The sequence below is a fragment of the Equus przewalskii genome, chromosome 17, assembly GCF_037783145.1.
Source record: "Equus przewalskii isolate Varuska chromosome 17, EquPr2, whole genome shotgun sequence".
NCBI lineage: Eukaryota > Metazoa > Chordata > Mammalia > Perissodactyla > Equidae > Equus > Equus przewalskii.
Genome location: NC_091847.1, coordinates 55483335 through 55510253, shown reverse-complemented (window position 1 = coordinate 55510253; position 26919 = coordinate 55483335). Strand labels below are relative to the sequence as shown.

General features: G+C 41.6%; 2 protein-coding genes across 2 annotated transcripts in view; both read left to right on the top strand.

Moving 5' to 3' along the window:
* Window positions 1-12188, top strand: part of PDE11A (phosphodiesterase 11A) — a 389196-nt gene extending 377008 nt beyond the window's left edge. Inside the window, exon 20 of the mRNA XM_070580289.1 lies at window positions 10036-12188. Coding sequence (XP_070436390.1) covers window positions 10036-10191 — 156 coding nt within the window. The 3' untranslated portion in view covers window positions 10192-12188. The remainder of the gene's footprint in view (window positions 1-10035) is intronic.
* Window positions 12189-18695: 6507 nt separating this feature from the next.
* Window positions 18696-22240, top strand: LOC103566577 (intraflagellar transport protein 70B-like). Its single transcript, XM_008543027.2, has one exon. It carries the CDS (start codon window positions 19605-19607, stop codon window positions 21597-21599), a length of 1995 nt encoding a protein of 664 aa, XP_008541249.2. The 5' UTR covers window positions 18696-19604; the 3' UTR covers window positions 21600-22240.
* The last annotated feature ends 4679 nt before the right edge of the window (window positions 22241-26919 follow it).

The following is a 26919-nucleotide window of genomic DNA, read 5'->3' as shown; positions in this document are numbered from 1 at the left end:
AAAATGTTAACTCATACCCCCTCCAACACTGGGGATCAATTTGTTCAAGTGTTAAGATGCCTAGACTCCTCTGACACCTGCACATGTAGACAGAAAATAGAGACCTACAACATGACATCAATTCTCTTAATTAGGAGTTGCATACAGCCACTAGCAACAGAGACTTGAAATCACAATAGCATAAACAAAATAGAAATTTATTTTTCCCTGATAAAAATAATCCAGAGAAGTCAACTTTAGGCTGCTATGATATGGCAGCTCCATGGGCATCAGAGCCCTAGTTCCTGTTTGTCTTTCCTTAGCAGATGGCTGCCATACTCAAGGTTGCCTTTTAGTCACAACATGGTCACTGTAGCTCCAGCCATCATGTTCACATTCCAGCAGCAAGAAAGCAATGGGGGCAAAGGCAAAAGGATGCATCTCTCAGTTGAATAAACCCCTGTTAAAGAGTTTTCTCAGAAGCTCTTTCTTATGAATTCTGCTTATACCTCCCTAGCCATTGCTAAGCTCAAGGGAAGCTAAAATGTATACTGGGCAGAAAACTAGCAATCTCTGCTAGAGATACCACAGTCCTAGTGGAATAAATGACTTTGTCCTCAAATGGGGCAGAAGTCATGGGGCTAGAGCCCTTTAAATTCCATTGTGTTCTAGCCTGGGAAGAACCCAATAGAACGCATTTCAGATCCTCAGCTGGTATGAGCCCACTGAGTCAGTTATTCAACGCCCTTGCTTCTGCCTGGGCCCTTTCTTATTACACCACCCTTATTCTTGATCCCAAAGCTTCAGCTTTGTATTTGGACAACCTTGAACCCTGATCATATTTTCCACGGTGACTCTGCCCCTTACCTGCCCCTCTGGCCAATCTTTAGGTCTTCAGACCTAAGTCATTTCAACATATCTGAGACTACAGCAGCACTTGTGTCTGTTAAGGAAAACATTTATTGGATAACCAGATATTCCTTAAGATGGACAAACAGTGCCTGTCTAGAAATTCACTTTCCCTTCATAACTAAGCGGCAGAGCTCACATATGCAAAGTCATATGTCAACATTACCAGCATAGTTATTGGTTGCCAACTTGAGCTCTGGAGTCAGAGAGACTCGGGTTCAAACCCTGGCTCTGTAGCCTCAGGCAAATTATGTAGCCTTTGGGAGACTGATTTTGTCATCTCTAAAATGGGACTGATAATGGACATACCCCCCTCATCTAGTTGTTTTGAGGATTTGATGAGAATAAAGTATATGAAGCACAGGGACCAGCCTGGTGGCATCACAGTTAAGTTCGAGTGCTCCACTTCTGCAGCCCAGGGTTTGCAGGTTCGGATCCTGGGTGTGGACTTACACACTGTTCATCAAGCCATGCTGTGGCAGCACCCCACATATAAAATAGAGGAAGATTGGCACAGATGTTAGCTCAGGGCCAATCTTCCTCACATACACACACACACACACAAAATATATGTATATGTGAAGCACCCACATAGCACAGTTCCTGGCACAGTTATATGTGCAACATATGTAAACAATTATTATTCCTTTTCTGACTTTAGCAAATTACACACTAAAGATTTACTTTAAAGCTAGTATCTTTAATGTGAATATTTAAAAACATTCATCCAAAGAAGTCTTGGCTTGCTTCTGTGTTCACCATTATTGTTTGATTGTTTGTTTTTCGAAGCAAGTTTTAAAAACTGCTGGAAGCCCCCTATGGTAGTTAATACATTATCTCAAGCAATTTAATGCAAATTAATTTTTACACAACCTTGAGTTTCAAAGGCCATTGAACTAGGGAGGGAAGGAGTGGGGTTTAGAAGGAGTCTGAGCTGCCTCCATCTGGACCCCACAGCCAGCTCCATCTGCTCTCACATGTAGTAACTAACACTTCGGCTACTCCCCTGCCAACCACACCATGTGGAGTTTAGCCTATTTTTTTTAACTCAGGAAAATGTTAAAAAGCATAGGAAGATGTGTATTTCCGATTTTCTAGAAAACTTGATGGGATTATTTTGGCAACTCAAAATTCTGTTTTTGTACCAAGTTTCCCACCAAGCTTTATGGTTTTTTCCTATTTTGTTTTGTTTCTGGATTTTATCCTCTTTTAATACCATGATTTTCCTTTTCCAATAGGGTCTTACAGCACATTCATATCAAATGGAAGCCATCGAAATGTTCAGGGTAGAGAGTGGCGAGCTCAGATTTGTGATTTTGCTTGACCACTTACAATGCAGAGAGAAGACTGGATGGGAAGGAAAGCAGGGAGCCCACCAGTTAGGATGCTGCAGCAGGTTTAAAGCAGTGGAGAAGATGATGGTAGCCTGAACAAGCGTTGTAGAAATGGCAATAGACTGACACACAAAGACACTTTGGAAGTAGGATTGACCAGACTTGGTGATGGCGGATATGTAGGGCAGAGGGAGAAACCATCGATTACCCATAGATTTCTAGATTGGGCAGCTGGGTGGAGATGAGAATGCTCAGTCCCCTGAGAGAGTAAACCTGAGAGCAGAGGCAGGTTTGGAGGAAGGTGATGAGTTCAGTTCTGGTCAGTCAGTCAGTCAGTCTCTGGTCGTTACAGCAGTGGAAGAGCAAGCCAAACGTGATACTTAGCTAGCTGCATCATTGCAGCATGGTAAAATTCGGGAATATGTCAGATTAAATCATGAATAATCTTAGCCTTTGGAAACCAAGAAGGATTAGCAGTTCAACAATTTTCTTATTTAAAAGTTTGGATTTGCTCCCACAATTGGCCCCTTCTCTCTGAAGTCACATACCGTAAATAGAAGGCTCGTCTGTTTCTCAGAGATGCTCTTTAGACATGTGACTGGCCAGTCATGTGAATTCCAGAGAATTTCTGAGAATTTCCAGTGCATGCTCTCTTGACCCTCTTGTTGAAGGTCTGAGCAGAGATGACACCAGCTCCTCATATCATCAATGATTTTTCCTTTCAAAATACCAACCCCCAAATGGGCTTTTTAATATTTTCACTCAGAAAGTAAATAATCATGGTAGTAAAGTGATCATATCTTCATAACAGGGATATTGCCTCAAACAGATATTTGAGTTGGGCTCCAAGTCTGTTTTTATATTTTATCCAAAAATTAATATTTAAAGAAATAGTTTAAATTCTTTCTTCTCTACCACGCATTGTATCTTTTAGTCTCTGATTATTTCTCTTGGGTAAGGTGGGAATGAGGGAAGGCAGAACATACTGTCTTATTGCCAGCACTCTGGAAATATATAATTCGACAATAGGAAGCAAAAACCATTTTCTTGCTTTGACCTTTTAAAAAAATAAATAGATAGCCAGCTCAGATAATTTCCTCAAAGTTTTTAAATAGTATTAATGACATAGTTGGACATTTTTAGGTTCAAGGATAAATCTGGTTTTAATTTGGGGAGGTTCTTCTGTGCCCTCTTCCAACAACAGAGGATGGGAGCCCTGACTTTCCCTATGAGCATGGCTTTCTCTTTGCTTATTTCCTTGTCCCACATCTGCCCCATCTATCCAGCAGATGAGTACCAAGAAGTGATTATGGTCAACTAATAAGGACACACTGGGCCAGATGATAGCAGATGTGATCATGATGATGGCAGAGGGAAAGCAAGGCCAGAATCTGACTCTTAGCAGCTTGGTGAACTGAGAAAAACAAGGTCTCAGAATAATGGTAACAGGAGAAAATACTATAGTCATTTCCCAAGGCAGGGTCATTCTGGGTTTGTTTTTACAGCAGGATTTTGTAGCAGGTCAGAACGCCCCACTCTCGGCCACTGGCAGCAGTCCCAGCCTGACCTCTTCTTCCTGCCACTGCTCTGTGGGCAGAGTGGAGAGGGCGCTGTTGTTCCCTGGGGTCACTGTGCTGGAGCTAGAGATGGAAAGATAAAAGACCTTGTTTCCACTCTCCCTGGGAACTCATGGGATAATACCCAAGGCAGAGTTGTTTAAAACCAATGATAAGGATTTTAAACAACTGCTGGCAATGTTAGAGTAACAGGGGGTGTGGGGGAAGGGGGACACAGAGAAATACATGAAACAACAGTTTTCAGACAGTGGACAACAGGCAGCACAATACAGTGATTCCTAGGAGAGGGGGACAAATTAAATGAGCCCTGCAATTGTCCTAGCTTACTATCTAGAGAGAGTTTCCAGGTCGCAGCACAGGGAGGGGGAACCCAGGCAGACCCTTGTCGTCTCACTGAGTTGAGGAGGCAGAGCCAGGAGTCTGGGGAGACCAAGGAAGTTAGAGCTCCCAGGGAAGAGGACCGGAGTGGAGAGAGTCGCATGAAAGAAAGCTCTAGAGATCTGCAGAGGCCTCTTGAGTTTCAGTGCTGTTTACCACAAGAATGTGAGGAAACAACTGAAGCTGAAGAAAGAACCAGCAAAAAGGAGTCAGTAGAACAATGCTCAGAGCCCACACAGGCTGGAGAAGAGCCACGCTCCCACCAGCCAGAATGTTAGAGGGAAACCTTGGAATGTATGAAGTACTGAGCACAGTTCTCAGAAGACTATTGTCTCAGTAGTGGGGCCAAATTAGCTCCACACTAAAGGCTGCTCTGGACACCGTGCGAAGCCTAAAAGCCAGCCTGAAAAGGACCACATTATTTCCAAGTAACCTAATGCGTTCCAGAACAAAGCTGAAAAATGTTTAAAGAAATGCAAAACAAAAGAGAAAAATCCAGTACCCAACAGCATAAAATCACAATGTCTGATATCCAACCAAGAATGACCAGGCATACAAAGGAGCAAGAAAATTTGACCCATAATAATGAGAAAAATCAATCAATACAGACTCAGAAATGATACAGATCATAGAATTGGTAGAGAAGGATATTAAGACATTTTGTTGTATTTTGTGTTCAGGAGGGTAGAGGAAAGAGTGAGCCTGATAAACAGAGTCATGGAAGATATAAAAAAGACCTGAATCAAACTTCTAGAACTAAAAATTACAGTTTTTGAGAGGAAAGCTGTAGTAAATGGGATTCACAGCAGATTAAGCTCTGCAGAAGAAAAACTCAGTGACATAGCAATAGAAAATTAGAATTTGGTCCCTTTCCTCTCTGTATACTCCAGATGCTAATTTCTACATAGTACTCTTGGTCTCATTCAAGCATCATAATAATGTTGTACCACAAGGTTTTTATTTCACTCCTTCTCTGAAGGGAACACCCAAAATGGTGATGGAATCAATTTAATTATACATATATACATTATACATGTATATAATGTATTACACATATACATTATATACATATACATATGCAGTTTATGTGAGGTATATTTATATATGCTTACATATGCATTAAATGTTTCCTGAAGGATACCCAAGAAACTGATCATATCAGTTGCCTTTAGAGAGAGAAACTAAGTGTCTGGGGGAGGAGATGAAGGGAGATTTTAGACTGTACTTTTGTACCCTTTGTGAATGTATTACTTATTCAAAACATAAATAAAGGATGGTATAAACTGTACATGCTGGTCACAAGCAGACTCAACAATGGAGTGTGAATGGAATCAGGAAGGAAGTGGCGTTCGCTCAGACATCAGGTGTCACTTGCTGATAAGTTTTTAGGAATATTCATATCTTGCTAAATACTGGGAGCAGTTATCTTTCTGATGGCACATTGCATGTAATCACCGTAAATCTTGGAATTTAGGTTTGTGGATAATCCCTTGCTTTCCTAATATTCTAATAGTTCCATATTTGCTTAGCTAACTGCATTTGTGTAACAAATTTATAGTGTGAGTAAGAGTATTCTTCAGGATGGGATTTTTGCTACCTTTGCCTAGAAAGAGCACTGGCCAAAGGAAAACAATATTCTAGTATGGCAGTTCTGTGTTTAAGGAGAATATGAAACAAAGAGAAGAAGTAATTCTGAGAAATATGTCCCCTCCAAAAAAACTATTTTATTCAACACAAAGGAAGCAAGAGGGAGAACAAAAGCTAGATCGCTTGTTTGGGGCTAAGCCAAATAAACTTAAATGGTTTAAGGAATAAATTGGTGGAGTAATTCGAATCATGGGCAGGTGCTATGAATGTAATTTGGTAAATGCTCGGGAACCTGCCAAGGAAGAGAAAAATGTGTAGCTTTTGAGATCATTTCCCAGCAGCTTCATAAAAGAAAACTGATTACAGGAATTTAATAAGTAAAACAGAGCCAGAAATATAGTAATCAAATGAGTTTTTAATTACATTTCAGGCAAAAAAAATAATTCCAATTTGTACTCCTGGGATTAAAAAAAGTAAGTTTGAGAGAAATGCTTTTGTAGCAGGAAAATAACATAAACACTAATTTCCATAGGAATTATAGTAGTCAGTTTAATTAAAAGCCTTGATCAGAGTGAAGAGGAGCCAGTGCCAAACCATACTAAATAACACCGTAGCATGCGTTACTGCCTCACACTGTTGTCTAAATAAAAACACTGCACTGAGCAGAAAACAGGCACCTCCATTTTTCTCATGCAAATAAAGGGGATTTTGATCACTGCCCAAGTTATTACGTGGCTACGTTTTATTTTCAAATAGAATAACTAATACATCTGATTTAAAATTAGATGTTGCTGTTTGGTATGATAAGTAATGCTTTTAAGAGAGAGAATGTGCTCCGTGTAAGAGACATGGAGCTGAAGGACACCACCTCAGCCAGGGCGGAGTGTTCCCGCTTAACTTACATCTAGTAACATTTTACTTGTATCTCTGTAACTCCCTGGAGTGGAAGATTGTTTGAGGGGATCGATTAGGTCTTACTAACAAGCGGTTTGCAGTTGAGCTTACGGAAGTTCCTCTTCAACATGAAGAGCTGTTGTTCCTGTTGAGGGACTTTGCTGTTGACTACTCCCTGACCACAGGTCATGCTCGGAGAACGCTTTTCAGGAGGTGTGCTGAAATCACAGTGGTTTCGTCATGTGTTCACCTTTTGTTCCTCTTGTGATGAATGGGACACACCTGCAAGGTGTCAACATGGGACGTGAGGTATAATCTGTGGCCACACAACACAGACCCAAGGCATAAAGTGGGAACATCACCTTTCCATGAGCTAACACCCCCACAGCTCCATGATCCTTATTATATTCATTGCTTTACAGGAAAAAGTTAAAAAACTACATTATAGGGTTTAGTATAACAAGAGAGAAACTTTGATTCACCAGAATTCTAGGGAAGACAGTGGCTGGCAGGGCAGCTCTGTAAGAAAACAGTGAGATGGGGCTGGGGAGAAAACTAGATGACTCTTCCCATGGCCTTGGAGATGGGGAGGAGTATGTAGGCTGAGTAAGTGGGTAAGTCACTTCACCTATGGCAACCTCTAATGTTCAGTCACGTTAGTAGGCACCCAAAATGTTCAGAATGATAGGGTTCCCTGTGAGAAGTGGAAGTTAAATGGAACTTTGCCTTGGTGATGATGCAGAGTGGAATCAAGAAGCCCAAATGGACTCAAGAAGGAAGTCCAAGAGAAGCACAAGGAAGTTAAGATGTGGAAATCACGCGAGGTGTTTGAAAGGTCCTCAGAGCATGAAATAGGTTTGAGGTCAAGTTTTACTTAAATCTCAAGAGGTAGGGAGGCCCCAAGTGACATACAGATTCCATTAATGAACAGTGTCAGAATTCAAGAGAGTTCTGTACATATCCAGGAGGGATGGGTGAGAGGAAGGAAGGAAAAGACAGTTATAAGTCAGTAAGAAGAAAGGAAGGAAGTTCCTGGCATCAGGCTCACCCCAATTTGATGACAATAATCATCAGTCACACTCAGAGTGACCTCAGTCTCTTCCTCACCATCACAGACTCTCTAAAAACTTGTGAATAACAAAATTATAGGCTGGTTTGAATCGAATACTGATAAAGGTTGAAGCCACACAATTTCAAAATGTCTAACTTATTATTCTTTGTTTTTTTCTTCCTGCCTTTTTTAGAGCTATCTTTCTATCCTACATCCTCGACAGCTTTCTCTATATACTCATTCTAGATGGCAGGTTAGTGTCCTATCCTTGATTTTACTTGAGAAAAACAATGGTTTTCTCCAAAGCTTCCAAAACAAATGGTAAGCTTAGCAAAGAGGACTTCTTATATGGATTCTTACTTTCCTCCTGTAGTGGAAGGACTGAAGAGCATATGTGATCCTAACGTGTGAGGGGCATGTTTTATCATCTGTAAAATGCAGAGTATTGTGAAGAATAACTGAGATAAAGTATGGAGAGCAGCTGGCAAAGTATTTAACACATATTAGTTGTTCATAAGTGGAAGCGCCTCATCATCCATGTCGGATTCCAGGTTTCTACACTTCTTGTGACCCTGAAGATGGAAAACAGGTCCAAGAAATGCAAATTCTTAAAATCCATGTGTTCTCATTAGATTTTGTCCATTTGTGAACTGCTATTGTAAAAATACCACCATATAAATATATTTTAGATGTTTGGATAATTTAATCAATTAGAAAACATAATAGAAAAATCTCACTAAAAGCAGCAACCAAAAGCTGGCTGTGGTTCTCTCTGAGCTGTGAGATTGTAAATCATCTCTATTTTCTTCTTCTTTTTAATGTATTACTTTTATATTTTCTAAAATTCACACATATTACTTTAAAAAATTTAAAATAACTACAAAAAGAGAAATATTATTTTTAAACAAACTCATGTTTCAAAAGGATAAAGGCCATGTTTCTAAAAAAGATTAAATTGTCATCAAAATCTTATTACCTTTTTTATTGAGCCATCCAGAAAATTAAAAGGCTCCCAAATCCCTTTTTGTATATGTTTTATATGAGTGGCTTTTCTCATAGTTATTATTCATACTTATTAGCCTATAGATGCTTAATAGATGTTTTTGCTGATCATATTTTTCTGGTTAAATATGTTTGAAGCCTTTCATAATGAAAAGTAAAAGAGATTTCAAATCAAGAAAATGTAGATATTCATGCATTTAAAAGAAAGAAAAGGGACTCTATGAAATTTAAAATTCACCTTTTACTTAAAAAAAAAGAAACAGTGAGGCAGAGAATAATGGAGTTTTCGTTGTGAGCAGAATAAACTCTGTGCCCCTCTGGCCTATAAGACATTTCCTATGGAACCCGAGCTTCCTGAATTTATCCTAGCCCCCAGCTCAGAGGCAGGATTCTAGCCCCCTCCCCTCAGCCGCGACCCCGACCCTCAGTAGCCCTCTGATGTGAGAGCCGCAGAATCACTCATTTGAATTAAGTTCAAATGAGCCATCTTACTTCCGGGGCTCTTGTTCCACCACAGCGACGATCCAGGTTTTGTGAGGCCGGAAGTTTATACCATTTGGGAGTAGGGGGCTCATTTTAAAAAGTAACACAAAATTTAAGTACAAAAAGAAAATATTTGGAAGGATCCTGTGCAAGTAAGGATCCTGAATCCTGAGCTTCATTAGCTTCAAGGTCAGGCAGCCTCTGGCCACAGCCTACATTTCCTCTTCCCTCATCTCTCTTAAACCCCTCCGTCCCTCTCTTCCACTCTCCTTTTTCCTTTCTCTCATGTCTGTTTCCAAACATGGTCCCGTGTCGATCTGTACATTTAACACAGCTCTCAGCTCCTTAGCTTGAAAGATGAGCATCTCTTCCTGTTTCAGGGTTTTACCAGGCCTTTCTTATTCGGGTAAGTCCACTCAGAGTCATCTATGGTGGAGCAAATGGTAGGTTTATTTTTGTAAAAATTTAACTTCATGGTCTATTGAGATCTGTAGGCTTCGATAGCAGGCAAAGATAGACATATTAGTAGATGTATGTGAGCTGGGTATTTCATTTCCCGTCTGGCTTGATGTGCATTGAAAACAGAATCATATTCTACACTGCTGGCACCCCCTAGTCGTACACAGCCACCTTCATTTTCTCATTTTCTGCATAGGCTCTATTAACATAACATAATGGTGTTAAATGCATGTTTACTTCTAGTAAGCAGCTTATGTTTACCAAAATAATCATCACTTTCATTTCTTACAGCCAGTTTCCACTCTCCTCACAAGTGAAAGCTGGGAAATCATGTCAAGGACTTCGATTTCTGTCTCCCCCACCTGCTTTTGTTTTATTTTAGGCGTTGGTGAAGGTCAATGTGAAGCTGAAGCCGATGCTGGATTCAGTGGCTGTGAACAGAAGGAAGTGGGAGGAGCTGCATCAGAAAAGGCTGCTAGCCTCCGCTGCCTCGGCCTCCTCTGCCAGCCTCACGGTGGCCGGGGAAGACAGAAAGTAAGCCTCCAGTCAGCTGCTGCTGCAAGATGACTGCGGCCTGAGGGCCATCCTGGGTCCAGCCACATCATCCTTTTGTTCCCTAAAGCTCAGACAGACCTGAAGTCTCGGGGATGTGCTGGGAAGCCTTCCTGGGCTTTCTCCTTGAAGTGTAGTCAGCAGGAAGGACAGAGGAGGAGGTAGGGCAGGGAGCAGGACCCTCGACTTTCCCTGATGAACACACATGGGCTGAGACGAAGGCTCTGGGCAGAGGACCGTTGTTGATCCAGGACCTGAGGACTGTCGGCCCTGCTCACACTTTGCCAAGGGAACACGGAACAGTGAAAACGTGATTAGTCCTGCTTCATTTTGTAAATGGCTCTTCTATTTGTTACAAGCCAAACAATGCCTGCCTTTGCATCCTCTCCCGAGCGCCCTCATGTGCCAGACTGTCCCCAAAATCCTGATTTGTATTCAGAAGAGGTATTTTATTTTGAATCCTAAAGCTTCTTAATGATGGATCAGAGCCTTTAGAATTGCCTACCTAAAAGATAAACTATATTATCGTTACAATTACCAAGCATTCCCAGTTTCCCCCTAAAAAGGTCCACAGTAGCAATACAGCAAACGCGTTTGTCTGACTGTGTTTATACGAGATTTGTAACACTGCATTGGGATCGTGGTCCCCTTTTTCATTTTTTTAATTCAACCTTCATTGTAGACTAAGCCTTCTCCCAGAAGGAATGGATTAATAGACTTTAATTAAGGTAAGGATGAAAGGAAATCTATAGCTGGATTTACCACAAGTGACACATGAACATTTAGGAAGTATTTCCAGCAGGGAGGCATTTCACAGGACACAGCAGAGCCACGGAGAACGATCACTGACTACCTTGAGTTCTCCTAGTGATGAGTTTTGGTATAAAATTAAGGATACTACCAGTCCTAACCTGAAGCCAAACGCAGGGGTCCCCAGTTTTGGATTTTTTTCTTAAGTGTAAGAAATAATGCTTGAAAGGTTAAAAAATAAGAGTTTAGGCAGAGAAAAATATTCTATAGGAATCGAGGTTTATAATAGGTAAGAAAAAACAATTAAATAGATGCAATGGCAAAAAAGCTACTTTGCTTCCCATTTTAGAGCAGATTGAGGACACTTAGAGACTGAGGACATGGTATGCCTTATCCAAAGAACGCCGGCTGGAAGCCAGGCTTAGACCTCCAGCTTCAGCACTATTGACTGGATGTCTTTGGACAAGTCACTTAACTTCTCCCAGCCTCTTTCCACATCTGTCAGATGAGATTACACTAGGAAATGATTTTCAAAGATGTTTTAACCTTAGAATTGTTTGTTCAAATAAATCTTATAAGGGATCCCCAAGATATGAAACATCTAAAAGCTGAAGTCCTCTGTTTGAAGCTGGGCTGGGAGATCCAGAGCCCCTGCGAATCCTCATCTCTTTGATTATGCACATGGTGGTCCCTGAAGGGGCTCTGAGAAGTTTGAAAATCCCTGGACTACATGAACCTTGAAGTCCATTCCAGCTCTGAGAAATCTAAAATTTACAAACCACCTTTGTTCTTGTTGTTACTGGTCAGCATCAGTTATTAACTTTACTACTGAAATATTAAAGAAATAGGGGCCAGGTTCCACAGAGGACACTGTTTTCCTGGCACACAGTAGACATTCAGGAAATGTTTAAAGAATGGGTAAATTAAGGTGCCCAAACAGAAGTGAAGGAAGAGCAGGTGCTCCTGAGAGAGAAGTAAGAGTCTATGTGGCAAGAAATAAAGTAAAAGAAATTATAAACCAGGCAAAGGGGGGTGGGAAGGAAGAGGAGAAGAAGGAGGGGGGAAGGGGGAGCAGGTAAAGCAAAAGATGCCCACCAATAAAGAGAGCTGGGCACAGAGGAGGTGGTGAGAGAACTGCCGAACGAAAGGGGAAAGTCAACCCACACAAAGAAAAACAGCGCTTCCCACGAAAAAAATGAAGGTCCAGAATCCTGCCATCAATTACTTAGAAAAGAGAGATACTTGAGCAGGGCAGGCTTTGTCAAAAGAGAAGGAAGGAGTGGGAGCCCTAAAAAATCGTGTTCCCAGCTAGTCTTTACAGCCGTCTCTGAGGGAAGACTGCAGAAACGAGAGGCGAGAATGAGTGCAGGAAGAATGGCCTCGCAGAGCAGGTAAGAGGAGGTTGTTCAGATTTATGGATTTTATTAAGCTAGTTTTCTGAATCACTCTGCTATAAAGGAAAACAGCTTCTGCTGGGCTGTCTCCCCTCCTTCAGGTGAGGAACAAAGGGTGGGCGGAGTTAGGGACAGACCCTGGTCATGTGACTGCCACTCAGAAGCACTGCAGGTGTTTCTATCTATTGTGCCACATCATGTTTATATCACAAATGGGAATTGAAAATCAGTCCGTGTGAGGCCGAGATGAACCCACATCTGTTATCCTCCCCAACAATAAATAAATAGCCCAGACAGACAGATGCCAGTCTATCTAGAGCAAAATTTTAAAGCATGTGCTTTATGATAAAACTGGACCCAGGGTCCGACGGAGACTGCAGGCTGCTACAAGCACTGTAGCTACCGTGGACATTGATGCTGCATATTGCTAAGGGGAGCATAATTTATAGCACAAACCCTATGGCTTCCACTAAGGTTGAGTTTTCCTCTCATTTTCTTGTCTTTTTATTGGCTTCACTGCACGGTTGCCAATAGCAACATCCACTGGTAGCAAGGGGAGTTCAACACCATTGCAATCTGCCATACAGTGGAGCCCTGACAATGTCAACCATCAATCAAGTAGCTGTTTGTAATTGCCTCCATCTATTTTTCCTGTCTCGAGGTATCTTTGCCATTGTGGGTCAAAATTCAGAAACTGCTGACTAATGCCATGCGTCTATTCCTCCAGGACCATGAAGCAGTGGAAAAGGAGGGTAGCAGCCTCCCTGGTGCCAACAACCCAGCGGTTTGAGGTTGAACTCTTGGGAGTTTGAGATATTTTTAATCCCTTTTCTAAATACTGTATAATTTTCCAAGAATGTGAGGCATGTGTCATTATCCATATGTTCTGCTTTTCCAAAATAGAGAAGGAGAAATTTTCCCAATCCTTATTATTAATGTTTATTTCCTATTAGAGGAAGGCATTTGAAATGTGAGCTTTCTCATAAAACCTCCAACTAACCAGATTGTTTGCTTCCTCGGGTCTCTTGGCATTAATGGTTGAAATGACTTCATCCTACTTTCTCCACAAGATGTATTTTTTCGGACATACTATTTATTCTCTTGCTAGTCAGTATATAGATAATACATGCACAACCCAGGCAGTAGGGACAGCTTGGCAAACTGTCAAGGGCGCCACCCAGTGCGCAGTAGCCCAGGGCTCCATCCTGGCCTGGCCACCGGCTGGACCTGTTATCTTGGGACTCTCCAGGTCTCGGGTTTTCCACCTATAAAATAAAAGCGCTGACTTATTCAGTTCATTTCCACACCAAAGAACCAAGCTGTATTTAACTTTTTAAAATTTTTCCAGATGACTGTCTTGTTTACTCTTCTCAAATAAAATAGGAACAAACCTAAGAAGATCATCTTCTCATTAAAGACAAAATAAAAAGTTACATATATGGGCTAGATATAAAAACAACCTTACCACAGATGTGTCTGAGTCTGCCTCTAGTGATCATGAAAGATATGGTCATCAGTATAATTTTTTTTAAATATATCCTTTTATTTCATAAGGGACAATTTTAGATTAACTCATATCATAGATAGCCCATAAATGATAGTCAATTTAATTTAGAAGTAAATTTATAAAGTGAGTCAAAAGAAGTTAGAATTGCATGTGCATTTTCTGTTTCTAAAATCTGAGATGTCTATGCATTTCCAGGTGTTTTATATTTGCATACACGTTGGGTTAGAACTAATCTTTACAATTTTGTTAGTGTAATAATATTATCTAATATTAATGCTACAGGAATCCACTTGCTTTTTTCATGTAGCAAAATTTATCATACTTTATCCACTTACCTTGGGTTACTAAACAGAGTCTGCTCAATATTCTTTGCAGTACAATTATTTAAAAATCCATTTCTCCTTCTGACTCTTAACGAATTGCAGAAAGATAAAATACAGTATCATCCCCAGTAATAGTGTGAAACAATTCCCTTTAAGCAGGACAGAAATCTAAACATATTAGGGGAACATTTAAATCTAAAGAAAAATGTTTGGGCTGGAAAAAAGAAAAACTCAAAAAAGGATTCATTAAAGCAACAGAACAAAACCTACTTTGGGACCCTGGAAACTCTGGCAGTCCCATTGTAGTGAAGTTTCATTATCTGCTTCAGAATAACAGTCGCTAAAACTTTTGTTCTGCCATGTACTGTAAAGAACTCTCAAAACTCAAATGTATCAGGAAATTTAAAGATTGAGGCTGGCTACAAGAAGGCCAAAATCTCATAAGTTTCCTAAGTGAGCAATAAGAGAATAAAACACAGAGATGGCAGAGAAAAAATTGAAGTGTGTCTGGAGAATGCCATGATGAGCACATGGGTTTAGCAATGCCTGTTGTCCTGCTTACATTGTGTGTGTTACTACCTTTCCCTCAGCTAGTCATTTTGGGTGGTACATCTTTTCTAATTGAATTTTGAATGTTCTTGCATACTTGGTACATCTCTCAACAGTGCTAACGCCAAGTTATCCGTGTAGCACATCTATGCCAATTTTGTTGAATGTATACACTGGTACAGAAATATGTTTGTTTTATTAAGTAAATGAAGTATTTGCTGTACAAAAAAAAGTCTTATTTGAGGCCATCATTTATCTGTGTTCATTTTATGTGTGTAGGTGTGTGTATTAGAATCGCAATTAGTTTTTTTCTTTAGACTTAGATTAAATCATATTTAGATGAATTTTTTAAAAAAAAGAAACAGCATAGTATGGAAATAGGAGGCTAGGTTTTGTTAAGTCTTTCCCTTTGGGAAAGATTGCTTTTGCCATTTTGATGCATAATAATCTACAAAGGATCCCCTGCTGATTTGCTTCCTCATTGGTATTGTTTTACACAAAAGAAGGGACATATGTCTTTAATGGAGTTGTTTGAAGTCACTCCCTTTGTGTAGATTTCCCAGGCTGATGTTTCATTATAAGAATACTACATTATAGACTGCTTGGCCATTTCACAAGCAACTAATCCATGATTTTGAAACAGTCTGCTTTAAGAGACCCAAATATGTTTCTTTTTAATAAAATGCTTAAAGTTTAACTAACGCTCTGGAATAATCTTTATTTCTCTTGAGAAGGGTGATTTAAGGACTGAAAGAGGCAAGCATGCATCCAAATACTACAATTTAAATTTTGACTGTCAATTGAGCCCATTAACCTTGTCTTGATCTGTCATGTTTGCCTGTGTGAGAGGGATACTGGGACAGCCCCGTCCATGGAGCACTGTAAAGATGACAAAAGGTCTTCGAATTATTGAAGTTTTCCTGGAGGGAGAAGAGTCTGCGGCCGAATGCGAGTTCCTGCGTTGGTTACAGATTGCTCAAATTTGCATGGGCAATTACACAGGGGGATCGCATTGATGCAGAGCCACCAGCCACACTGATGCCATACAATTACACAATGGCTTCGGTGCTTAAACTTTAAAATTCTTACACCATTGTGCCTGTTCTATTAGAACAAACTGCAGTAAATGATCCAAAGCCAGTTCAAATGACTGGAGAGGAGGTGCCCAGGGGGAGAGAGGGAAGAGGTGCAGTGTGGCCCCTGCTGGCCAGCTTAAGCAATCACCAGTCCCTCGCGCTGGCTGCGGCAACCACTGGCTTCTTTGTGCTCTGCAGCCCAAGCTTTTCGAGTGGGGCCAACAATAAGCAGCGCCTAACTCACAGAAGGGCTGTGAGGATTAACGAAGGAAGTTAGGCAAAGCAGGACCTGGTCCTGGTACAGAAAGTGCTGCATAAACACAGGGGCTTAGAGCCACTCCTTGTGTGGATGGTTGGTTGCTTTCTTTAAATGTCAGTATCCACAATTGTACCTTCCCTGCTAATTCCATTTATAAACCATAATTTTACTGTGCTCTCCCTGATAAGTTAATTTACATAATAACACATAAGCCCCAAAATATAAGCTACTTGATAAAAACAAGGTATATCCAAGAAGGAAATCTAATTAAAATATTAATAAAGCTGGAACTACCAGCAAAAGGAGAGTTCATAATGAGGTTAAATGTCTCACCATCTGAGCATAAATGTCCCCAGGTGTTGATCTGGTATACAATCTTTCCGAAAGTCTTAAAAGTTTGAACAGATGCTCCTAAAAGTCAATTACATTACCAATTTAGCACTAATTTATTCTGTTTTCCCTGTTGTTTATGTTCGGAGATGGGGGGAGAGGAAGCAAGGTAACTGAGCCCCCCAAACTAGCCATCCTGTTGAAAATGGCCTGGAATGAAAGAGAAAAAGAAATAACTGGAAAAATGGTTTTGCAGAAGGTCTTCCTTTAGCAGGGACGATGTTCAACGAGAGCCGTGGTTGTTGAGCTATTCATAAATTACCAACATTTACCAATAGGAAGTGATCGCATTTACAGGATAAATGAGAAAACATACCTTCCAACTAGTTATAAAAGACAATGCGTAATAGAATATACATGGGATTTGGTCATCTCACATGCTGGTGGCAGAAACATAAGCATGTTAAGAACCAAGCATCATGCTTTTAGCTCCTATATATTTTGCCTGAATGGAATTCTTCTGTGTGGTAAACATGCCTCCCGTTACACAGCAAAATCCACCCTGAGTCCAACACCATTTTCTCAAAGCCTCATTCCTTTCAATAAGGCACTAAATCATTTTATTGCAACCACCAAATGCTTTCTTTTTGCTAGGAATGGTATGATACACTTACTTTTTGATATATGCTCCAGCTTTTCAAGATTCTGTTGGAAACAAAATGATCCTTTATGTCATTTTACAATATTCCACTCTGTTTATTGCTTTCCAGAACTTCTATCATTAAGTAAAGTCCCTTCTTTCACTATCCCTCCCCCGCCCCTCAAAAAAACTAATCTATTCCCCAACTGCCTATCAGAGACTGAATAAAAGTCAGTCTATCACAGCAGCAGTGATGGTCATGCCAATTTCACAGTGTGATTTGTGCACTCATTTCATTTTGAAAATGACCCTGCCCTCCATCTGTCTAAGCCGAATGTCCTGCTTTTTTCCAGCCAGGCCTCGGGAGCAGCAGCACATGAAATAAGGAGGAAGACACAGAATGGCCTCCCTCCTGCCCCCTTCTGCTGCCACTCACGGATAGTACCAACACAAAGAGGGGAACCTCAGCTGATGCCTGAGGGGGTCAGAGAAATGTGGGCGAGAGCAGATAGTCCTGTTTTTCACACACTTCCAAGAAGCCATTGGAAGGCGAATGCTTTCATGATGCAGTTTCAGCTCTGAAAAACAGACTGACAGACTAAAGATATAAAAAGCAATTTCTCATTTCCATGTTCTGTCATCTCACCTTGATTTAATAGCAACTTACCCAAGATAACAGTTCATACACAAGGATTAAAATATGGAGCCTGAGTTTCCAAGGGACAAGTGTGGTCAGGCAGCCATAAAGGTGACGATCCTCTCCCACCCACCCACTCACCTCCCTCCCAAATTACTGAGCAGCATTAGCCAGCATCCCTCAACCCATGTACTTCACTGGGTTGAAGGCCCTAAAAGAGTGCACCAGAGAGCAGGTTGAAAGAAGCCTCGGAGTAGGTTATAGTGGTTCTCAGCAGCAGATTTTCTGGGGAATCTTAGGTGGGTCGGGGCCCCACCCAACCCCTCTGAAATGGGTGCAGTTTGTCCCTTTCTTGGTATTCATGCAGTGGGAGGTTATTTGCCTGGTCCCACCCAGAAGGACACAACTCTGCCAATTTCTCAGCAAGGGAGAAGACTGAATGACTACACAAAGTCAGTTGTTTTATGATAGAGCAATCACATGCCTGCAGAAGTCTTCTCCTAGCTATAGCAGGTGACTAGGAGCTACAGCACCCCCACGAGTTACTTCCTAACATCTGCTCACAACTGCAGTTCAGGCCTGGTAGTTCAAATTTCTACTGCCCACACCAAGTTGGTTGGTTGTTTTAATAGAGAAAAAAGACACTATTCTTCCATCATACAACTTGGCACCAAACACTATGCCCTTAAACTCATCCATGGGAAATATATGTAATAGATTATTCATCAGCCACTATTTCCTACTGAAACTAGCTGTTGGACCTCATGGCACAGCTGCCAACTATCTAGCTGTGTGGTCTTCAGCAAATTACTTAAAACTTTCTAGTACACAGTGTCTTTGTCTCTAATACATAATACAAAGTTATTAAGATTAGAAAAATATATATATAAATGGTCAAATAGAGTGCCATACAGTATGGTTGGTATTGGCTCTGAAATGTATATATAGAAAAGAAGTATGGGCTGCAAAACTACAGAGGAGGCAGATAAAGGATTTGCACTGAAGTCTTTAAGCATATAGCAAAGACATGCTTTTATTCAGACACCGTTTATCTTAGGTACTGGACAGGCCAATGCAGACCACAGAAGATCAATGGCCATGTAGGGAGATCAAGGAAGATGGGTTAATTTGTAGTTAAAGTTGGAGGACCAGGGCAATAGACATGGACAACTTTAAACGCCAACTTCGGCTCAGTAATAATTGTTTATGAAAAAGCAGTGAGAGAGACACTTGGACCTAAAATTGAACGTCTCTCAGTACCAGACAGGATACACAAAACCATCCTATCATCAACCTGTGGAAATGACAAAAATAAGGACTCTTAGTCTCTGCCTATTATGAAAGAGTGCCCTCAAGGCAGTTTAAAAACAGAACCTACTCTAATTCCAGGAGATATTCCACTTTTTCCTTGCCATTAATTTACAAAAACAAAAACGCAAAACAACAGTATTTGTATGCACCACATAGCGTATAAGGCTCAAAAACGCAAGGGACTTCGGACCACAAAACCTCCTCCTGCCCGCCAGACGCCAAGGTGACCCACAAGAAGCAGCCAAAGAAACCTCCTCTACTGTAGGGAGAGGAGACCAGTGAAACCTCACTACCCCACCAAACGGGTTAGATCCCTCAAGGACTACGACTCCCAGCATGCAGTGCGGCCGCGTCCCGAGCGGCGGCGCTCAGGGACTAATGCATGCCGGGAATAGAGTTTCCGTCTCTGAACTACGAAGAGACTCTCCGTCTCCCTTCCGTGACTCACGACCTTCGCAGCCCAGTCGTCCAGGGCTAAATCGGTAACCGAAAGGCTCACGTCAGTGATTCCTTTTTGTTCGTAACCGGCTACTTCCGTTGTAAGTAACCTCCGGACAAACAAATTTCCGTTTCCGGGCTGTTCGTTGCCTTGGTAACGAGGACGCACAATCGTCTCGGAGGTTATGGTGGGGCTGGCCAGTGCGCAGATCTCCGATGGCGAGTTCACCGCCGTCGTGTACCGGCTCATCCGGGATTCCCGCTACGCCGAGGCGGTGCAGCTGCTGGGCGGGGAGCTCCAGCGGAGCCCGAGGAGCCGCGCCGGCCTGTCGCTGCTCGGCTACTGCTACTACCGCCTGCAGGAGTTCGCGCTGGCGGCCGAGTGCTATGAGCAGCTGGGCCAGCTGCACCCGGAGCTGGAGCAGTACCGCCTGTACCAGGCCCAGGCCCTGTACAAGGCCTGCCTCTATCCAGAGGCCACCCGGGTCGCCTTCCTCCTGCTGGACAACCCCGCCTACCACAGCCGGGTCCTCCGTCTACAAGCCGCCATCAAGTACAGCGAGGGCGACCTGCCCGGGGCCAGGAGCCTAGTGGAGCAGCTCCTGAGCGGGGAGGGCGAGGACAGTGGGGGCGAGAACGAGCCCGATGGCCAGGTCAACCTGGGTTGTTTGCTCTACAAAGAGGGACAGTATGAAGCCGCGTGTTCCAAGTTCTCCGCGGCCCTGCAGGCTTCGGGCTACCGGCCTGACCTTTCCTACAACCTGGCTTTGGCCTATTACAGCAGCCGGCACTATGCCCCAGCGCTGAAGCACATCGCAGACATTATTGAGCGCGGCATCCGCCAGCACCCAGAGCTAGGGGTGGGCATGGCCACTGAGGGCATTGATGTTCGCAGTGTTGGCAACACCTTAGTCCTTCACCAGACAGCTCTGGTGGAAGCCTTCAACCTCAAGGCAGCCATAGAATACCAACTGAGAAACTATGAGGCGGCCCAGGAAGCCCTCACTGACATGCCGCCTAGGGCAGAGGAAGAGTTAGACCCTGTGACCCTGCACAACCAGGCGCTAATGAACATGGACTCCAGACCTACAGAAGGGTTTGAAAAGCTACAGTTTTTGCTTCAACAGAACCCCTTTCCCCCAGAGACCTTTGGCAACCTGTTGCTGCTCTACTGTAAGTATGAGTATTTTGACCTGGCGGCAGATGTCCTGGCAGAGAATGCCCATTTGACTTACAAGTTCCTCACACCCTATCTCTACGACTTCTTGGATGCCATGATCACTTGCCAGACGGCTCCTGAAGAGGCTTTCATTAAGCTGGATGGGCTAGCAGGGTTGCTGACTGAGCAGCTCCGGAAACTCACCATACAAGTACAGGAAGCAAGACACAGTAGAGATGATGAAGCTGTCAAAAAGGCAGTGAATGAGTATGATGACACCCTTGAGAAGTATATTCCCGTGTTGATGGCCCAGGCAAAAATCTACTGGAACCTTGAAAACTATCCCATGGTAGAAAAGATCTTCCGAAAATCTGTGGAATTCTGTAATGACCATGATGTGTGGAAGCTGAATGTGGCTCATGTTCTGTTCATGCAGGAAAACAAATACAAAGAAGCCATAGGTTTCTATGAGCCCATAGTCAAGAAGCATTATGACAACATCCTGAACGTCAGTGCCATCGTATTGGCTAACCTCTGTGTTTCCTATATTATGACAAGTCAGAATGAAGAAGCCGAGGAGCTGATGAGGAAGATTGAAAAGGAGGAAGAGCAGCTCTCCTATGACGACCCAGATAAGAAACTCTACCATCTGTGCATTGTGAATTTGGTGATTGGGACACTTTATTGTGCCAAAGGAAATTATGACTTTGGTATTTCTCGGGTTATCAAAAGCTTGGAACCTTATAATAAAAAGCTGGGAACTGATACCTGGTATTATGCCAAAAGATGCTTCCTGTCCTTATTAGAAAACATGTCAAAACATATGATTGTGCTTCGTGACAGTGTTATTCAAGAATGTGTCCAGTTTCTAGAACACTGTGAACTTTTTGGCAGGAACATACCCGCAGTTATTGAACAACCCCTAGAAGAAGAAAGAATGCATATTGGAAAGAATACAGTCACGTATGAATCCAGACAGTTGAAAGCTTTGATTTACGAGATTATAGGATGGAATATGTAGTAATGTCTGATAACAGCATTTGTAAAATGGCTGTCTATTTTTGGCACTCTTTCTATTTATCCTTTGGCATCTTTCTATTTGTTACATGCTGAAATTTTGTATACACTTTAAAATTATAACTAAGATAATTTAGATGTAACTTTTGAGAAGCCATACAAAATGAAATATAATAAAATGAATTTGAACCCTAGAAGGATTTATGAAAAAAATCCAAAAATAAGTGAAGAAGTTATCTAATAGTATTTGTAATGTCTCTGTTCCCTCTCCTTTGTATCTTTTGTGCTTTGCTATATCCTGAGGGAAACTTGCATGACAAGATTGCATCAAGCAGATACTAGGCCCTATCAAGTCCAGAACTCCTTCATGTATAGGACATGTGGACATCAATAATCATTTCAAGGATTGCATGTTCTGCTCCAAATTTTACCATTATAATTACATTAATTTGTGATGCATACATTTTACATAGATTTTAGTATGTTTTAGGAGAGTTTTCCAATACAGTTGTTTGTTTTATCTAACAAAAATTCCTTATGTTCTAGATGTTTTTATTTTTAATGTGCAAGATTCAGTGGGACATCTTGTGCCATAACAAAATTATGGTACTGTGATGTGGAGACAATAAACAATTGACAAACAAATGTCCATGGTTTTCTTTTGCCCCATTTGTTAATAATTTGAATATATGGAACATAAGACACGATCTTACTGCTTTCATAACTAATCCTTAATAGTGATAATAACAGAGGTAGCCTTACAACTCAGTTCTCGATTCTTGTGTTTCAACTTAGGGCACTTGAGTGCTAGAGTTTGTTTCCACATTGTAGCTTCTTGGAAAAGGAAAAATATTCCACACCATTCCCATGAGCCCATCAAACTCCTCTCCTGCTCACACAACAGACGGAATGGTCTGTCAATGGATTCTGAAACGTTATCTGGTAGACTCATAATGCCAGTTTCATATTCAAAACCCTCTCACTGTTTTGGGGTTCTCACTGTGAACCCCACTCATTCTGCTCAGGCAGTTAATTTTCTATAAGCTACAAGAGCTTTACTATTTTCCCCCCACCCCTTACCTCTTTGCTTTTCATAAATATAACTATCAACCCCACTTGACCTGACTTAGAAAAAATCAAAAGTATTAGATTGAATCATATGAAATTGCTGATTGTGACAGTTTCACCCTATAAAAACAGCAATTTCTATGGGTCAACCTAATAGCTTTTGATAAACACTAGGGATTCCTGCTAGAATGATTTTTTTTCCCTTCAACTATTTAGGCTACATAGGTACTCAGATGACTTATGTACAGAATAATTCACCTGTAGCATGAAATCCTTGGGTGCTGAAATTCTATCATATCTGTCCAAGAATTCGGCTCATTGTGAATGCTACTGTATGGTCTCTATGTCATTTTTAATCTGTATTATCTGAGCTACTACCATGTATCTAGTTGATGGGGATGGTCCTATAATTGGAGGAAAACCTGAAGGAATCTTTGAATATGAGATAATGTAGTATATATTGGAGGAAATTTTTCCATTTGCTTAAGAAGTTTAGGAAACATAGTGTCCTCAGTCACCCAAGTGACTCCCTTCCAATCCTACCAGTTCCTTCTACTACAAATTAACTTCCAAAGCACATAAAGAAACAAATATGTTGTAGTCTTCCATTTCTGGTCAGCTAGTTGCCTGAGTAACTTGGACACACAAGCTCTTGGCAGTTATGGCGGGGCTGGCTAGTGCGCAGATCCCTGATGGTGAGTTCACCACCATCACATACCGGCTCATCTGGAATTCCCACTATGCCGAGGCAGTGCAGCTGCTGGGTGGGGAGCTCCAGTGGAGCCCAAGGAGCCGCACCGGCCTGTCACTGCTCAGCTACCACTACTACCGCCTGCAGGAGTTCACATTGGTGGCCGAGTGCTATGAGCAGCTGGGCCAGCTGCACCCGGAGCTGGAGCAGTACTGCTTGAAACTCTACCATCTCTGAATTGTGAATTTGGTAATGGGGACACTTTATTGTGCCAAAGGGAATTATGACCTTGGTATTTCTTGGGTTATCAACAACTCTGAACCTTATCATAAAAAACTGGGAACTGATACCAGGTATTATGCCAAACGATGCTTCCTGTCCTTATTAGAAAACATGTCAAGGGGGGTGACATCAGGCACATGGCGGAGTGAACTGTTCCCTTTTTCTCTCCCCCTCTGAATTACAACTCAATGGACATTCCTTAATGAGTGGAGGATACCCACATAGCACCTCAGGACCCCTGAGAGACCCACACAGCTGATCACCTGACAGAGGATGGACTGGATCCCTGGGAAGCAATGAAGCTAGGTGGGCACTCCCCTACCCCACCCCAGCAGCAGCAAGCCAGGTTGCAGGTCCTCACACAGCAGCCAGTACTACTCTTGAGAGGAGGCAGGGACAACCCAGCCTGAGTATGAATGTTATCCTGGCCTATGGGAGTGCCCACCATGCTGCAGCAGCCCCACCAGTGGGAATTCACTCCAACGTGACTATAAGAGAAGGCAGGGGCAGCCCTGTGCATGCATGCAAACACTATCCTGGCCTACAGGAGCTCCCACCATGCTGTCATAGCCCCCATGGGTGGTCCTGGCTCAGACCATGCAAAGAAGCCCCGCCCACAAAGCACAGCAGCCAGAGCAAGTATAAGCAGAGGCGGTGGCAGCCTGATGCGTTTGCAAACACTATCCTGGCCTGCAGGAGTGCCTACTGTATCCGCACAACTTCCAGCAGATGGGGTGAGATCAGAAACACATCTCCTGCTTCCCCCCAGTGGTGGCAGGTGGAATCTGTGACCTGATACTACCACAAATGTGCTTGCAAATGATCAGTTCATCAAGCACCATGAAAAACTACAGTCACAATTCAGAGCAGAAGGAAAACGACCAGACTCCAGAAACCAACCCTGAAGTCACAGAATTTTAAAATCTAAATGACAGAGAATTCAAAGTAATTGTCATAAAGAAACTCAATGAGTTATAAGAAAACTCAGAAAGATAGTGCAATAAGCTCAGGAATAAAATTCATGAGCAGAAGGAACACTTCACCAAAGAGATTGAAACTATAAGAAAAAAAACAGAAATTCTGGATATGAAGAACACAATTGATGAGATAAAAAATAACCTAGAATCCTTGAAAAATAGAGCTGATTTATGGAGGACAGAACTAGTGATTTAGAGGATGGAAATATAGACATGCTTCAGGTGGAGGAGGAGAGAGAACTAAAATTTTTTTTAAATGAAAGAATTCTTCAAGTAATATCCAACTCAATTAGGAAAAGCAACATGAGGATTATAGGTATTCCTGAAGGAGAAGGGAGGGAGAAAGAAGTAGAGAGCTTGTTCAAACAAATAATAGCTGAGAACTTCCCAAACCTGGGGAAAGAACTGGACTTACAAGTACATGAAGCCAATATAACTCCTAATTACATCAATGCAAAAAGACCTTCTCCAAGGCGTATAATAGTAAAACTGACAAAAGTCAATGACAAAGAAAAAATATTAAGGGTGGCAAGGCAGAAGAAAATAATCTACAAGGGAACCCCTATCAGGCTTTCAGCAGATTTCTCAGTAGAAACCTTACAGGCTAGGAGAGAATGGAATGATACAATCAAAATATGAAAGACAAAAACTTTCAGCCAAGAATACTCTATCCATCAAAACCATCCTTTAGATATGATGGAGAAATAAAAGCTTTCCCAGATAAACAAAAGCTGAGAAAGTTCATCACCACTAGACCTTCCTTACAAGAAATGATGAAGAAAGCCCTCATACTTTAAACAAAAAGGCAAAGGTCTACAAATCTTTGAGCAAGGAGATAAACAGACAGACAAAAATCAGAAAACACAGTTGTCTATCAGAACAGGTTAGCAAACACTATTATAACAAAAGATAAAGGGAAGAAATGCATCAAAAATAACTGTAAACACTTCAATTTAGTTACAAAGTCACAATACAAAACAGAATAATTTGTGGGGCTGGACCCAGGGTGTAGTGGTTAAGTTCAGTGTATTCTACCTAGACAGCCTGGGTCTGTGGGTTCAGGTCCTGGGCACAGAGCTACCCCTCATCAGTCATGCTGTTCTAGCGACCCACATATAAAGTAGAGGAAGATTGGCACATATGTTAGCTCAGGGCTAATCCTCCTCAAGCAAAAAATGAGTAAGATTGGCAATAGATGATAGTTCAGGGCTAATCTTCCTCAGGGGGGGAGAAAAACCCAGAATAATTTGTGACAACAATAACTCAGAAGAGGAAGAGGTAAGGGATGGATACTGCTTAGGCTAATGGAGATAAGAGGCTATCAGAAAATGGACTATCTCATCTACAAGAACTTTTATACAAACCCTACAGTAACCACTAAATAAAAAATCAAAGCAAAGCCATAACTCATAAATAAAGAGAAAACTGAGAAAACCATCACAGAAAACCACCAAACTGAAATGGCAGTCAGAAATACAAGGGAAGAGAAACAATGGGACTATAGAACAAACAGGAAAAAAGAGATCAAGTGGCAGTATTAAGCCCTCATATGTCAATAATCACTCTAAATGTAAATGGACTGAATTCTCCAATCAAAAGACACAGAGTAGCTGGATGGATTAAATAACAAGACCCAGCAATATGCTGCCTCCAGGAAACACACCTCAGCTCTAAAGACAAACATAGGCTCAGAGTGAAGGGCTGGAAGACAATACTCCAAGCAAATAGCAAACAAAAGAAAGCAGGTGTTGTCACACAAAGTTGACTTCAAGATAAAAAAGACAATGAGAGAGAGAGAGGGGCAGTATATAATGATAAAAGGAACATTCCACCAAGAAGACGTAAACACTTATAAATATATATGCACCTAACACAGGAGCACCAAAATATACAAAGCAACTATAAACAAACTTAAAGGGAGACGTTAACAGCAACACAATAATAGCAGAGGACCCCAACATACCACTTATATCAATGAATAGATCATCCAGACAGAAAGTCAACAAGGACGTAGTGGATCTAAATGAAACACTAGATGAGATGGACTTAATAGATATATAGAGAACATTCCATCCAAAACTAGCAGAATACACATTCTTTTCAAGTGCACATGGAACATTCTCAAAGATAGACCGTATGTTGGGAAACAAGGCAAGCCTCAATAAATTTAAGAAGATTGAAATCATATCAAGCATCATTTCCAACCACAATGCTATGAAACTAGAAATCAACTACAAGAAAAAAAGCTGGGAAAGTCACAAATATGTAGGATTAAACACGTTATTGAACAACATTGGATCAATGAA

Bases quoted from the DNA above. Each gene is read 5' to 3' on its own strand.
- LOC103566577 (XM_008543027.2), top strand. From the start codon at position 19,605: ATGGTGGGGCTGGCCAGTGCGCAGATCTCCGATGGCGAGTTCACCGCC.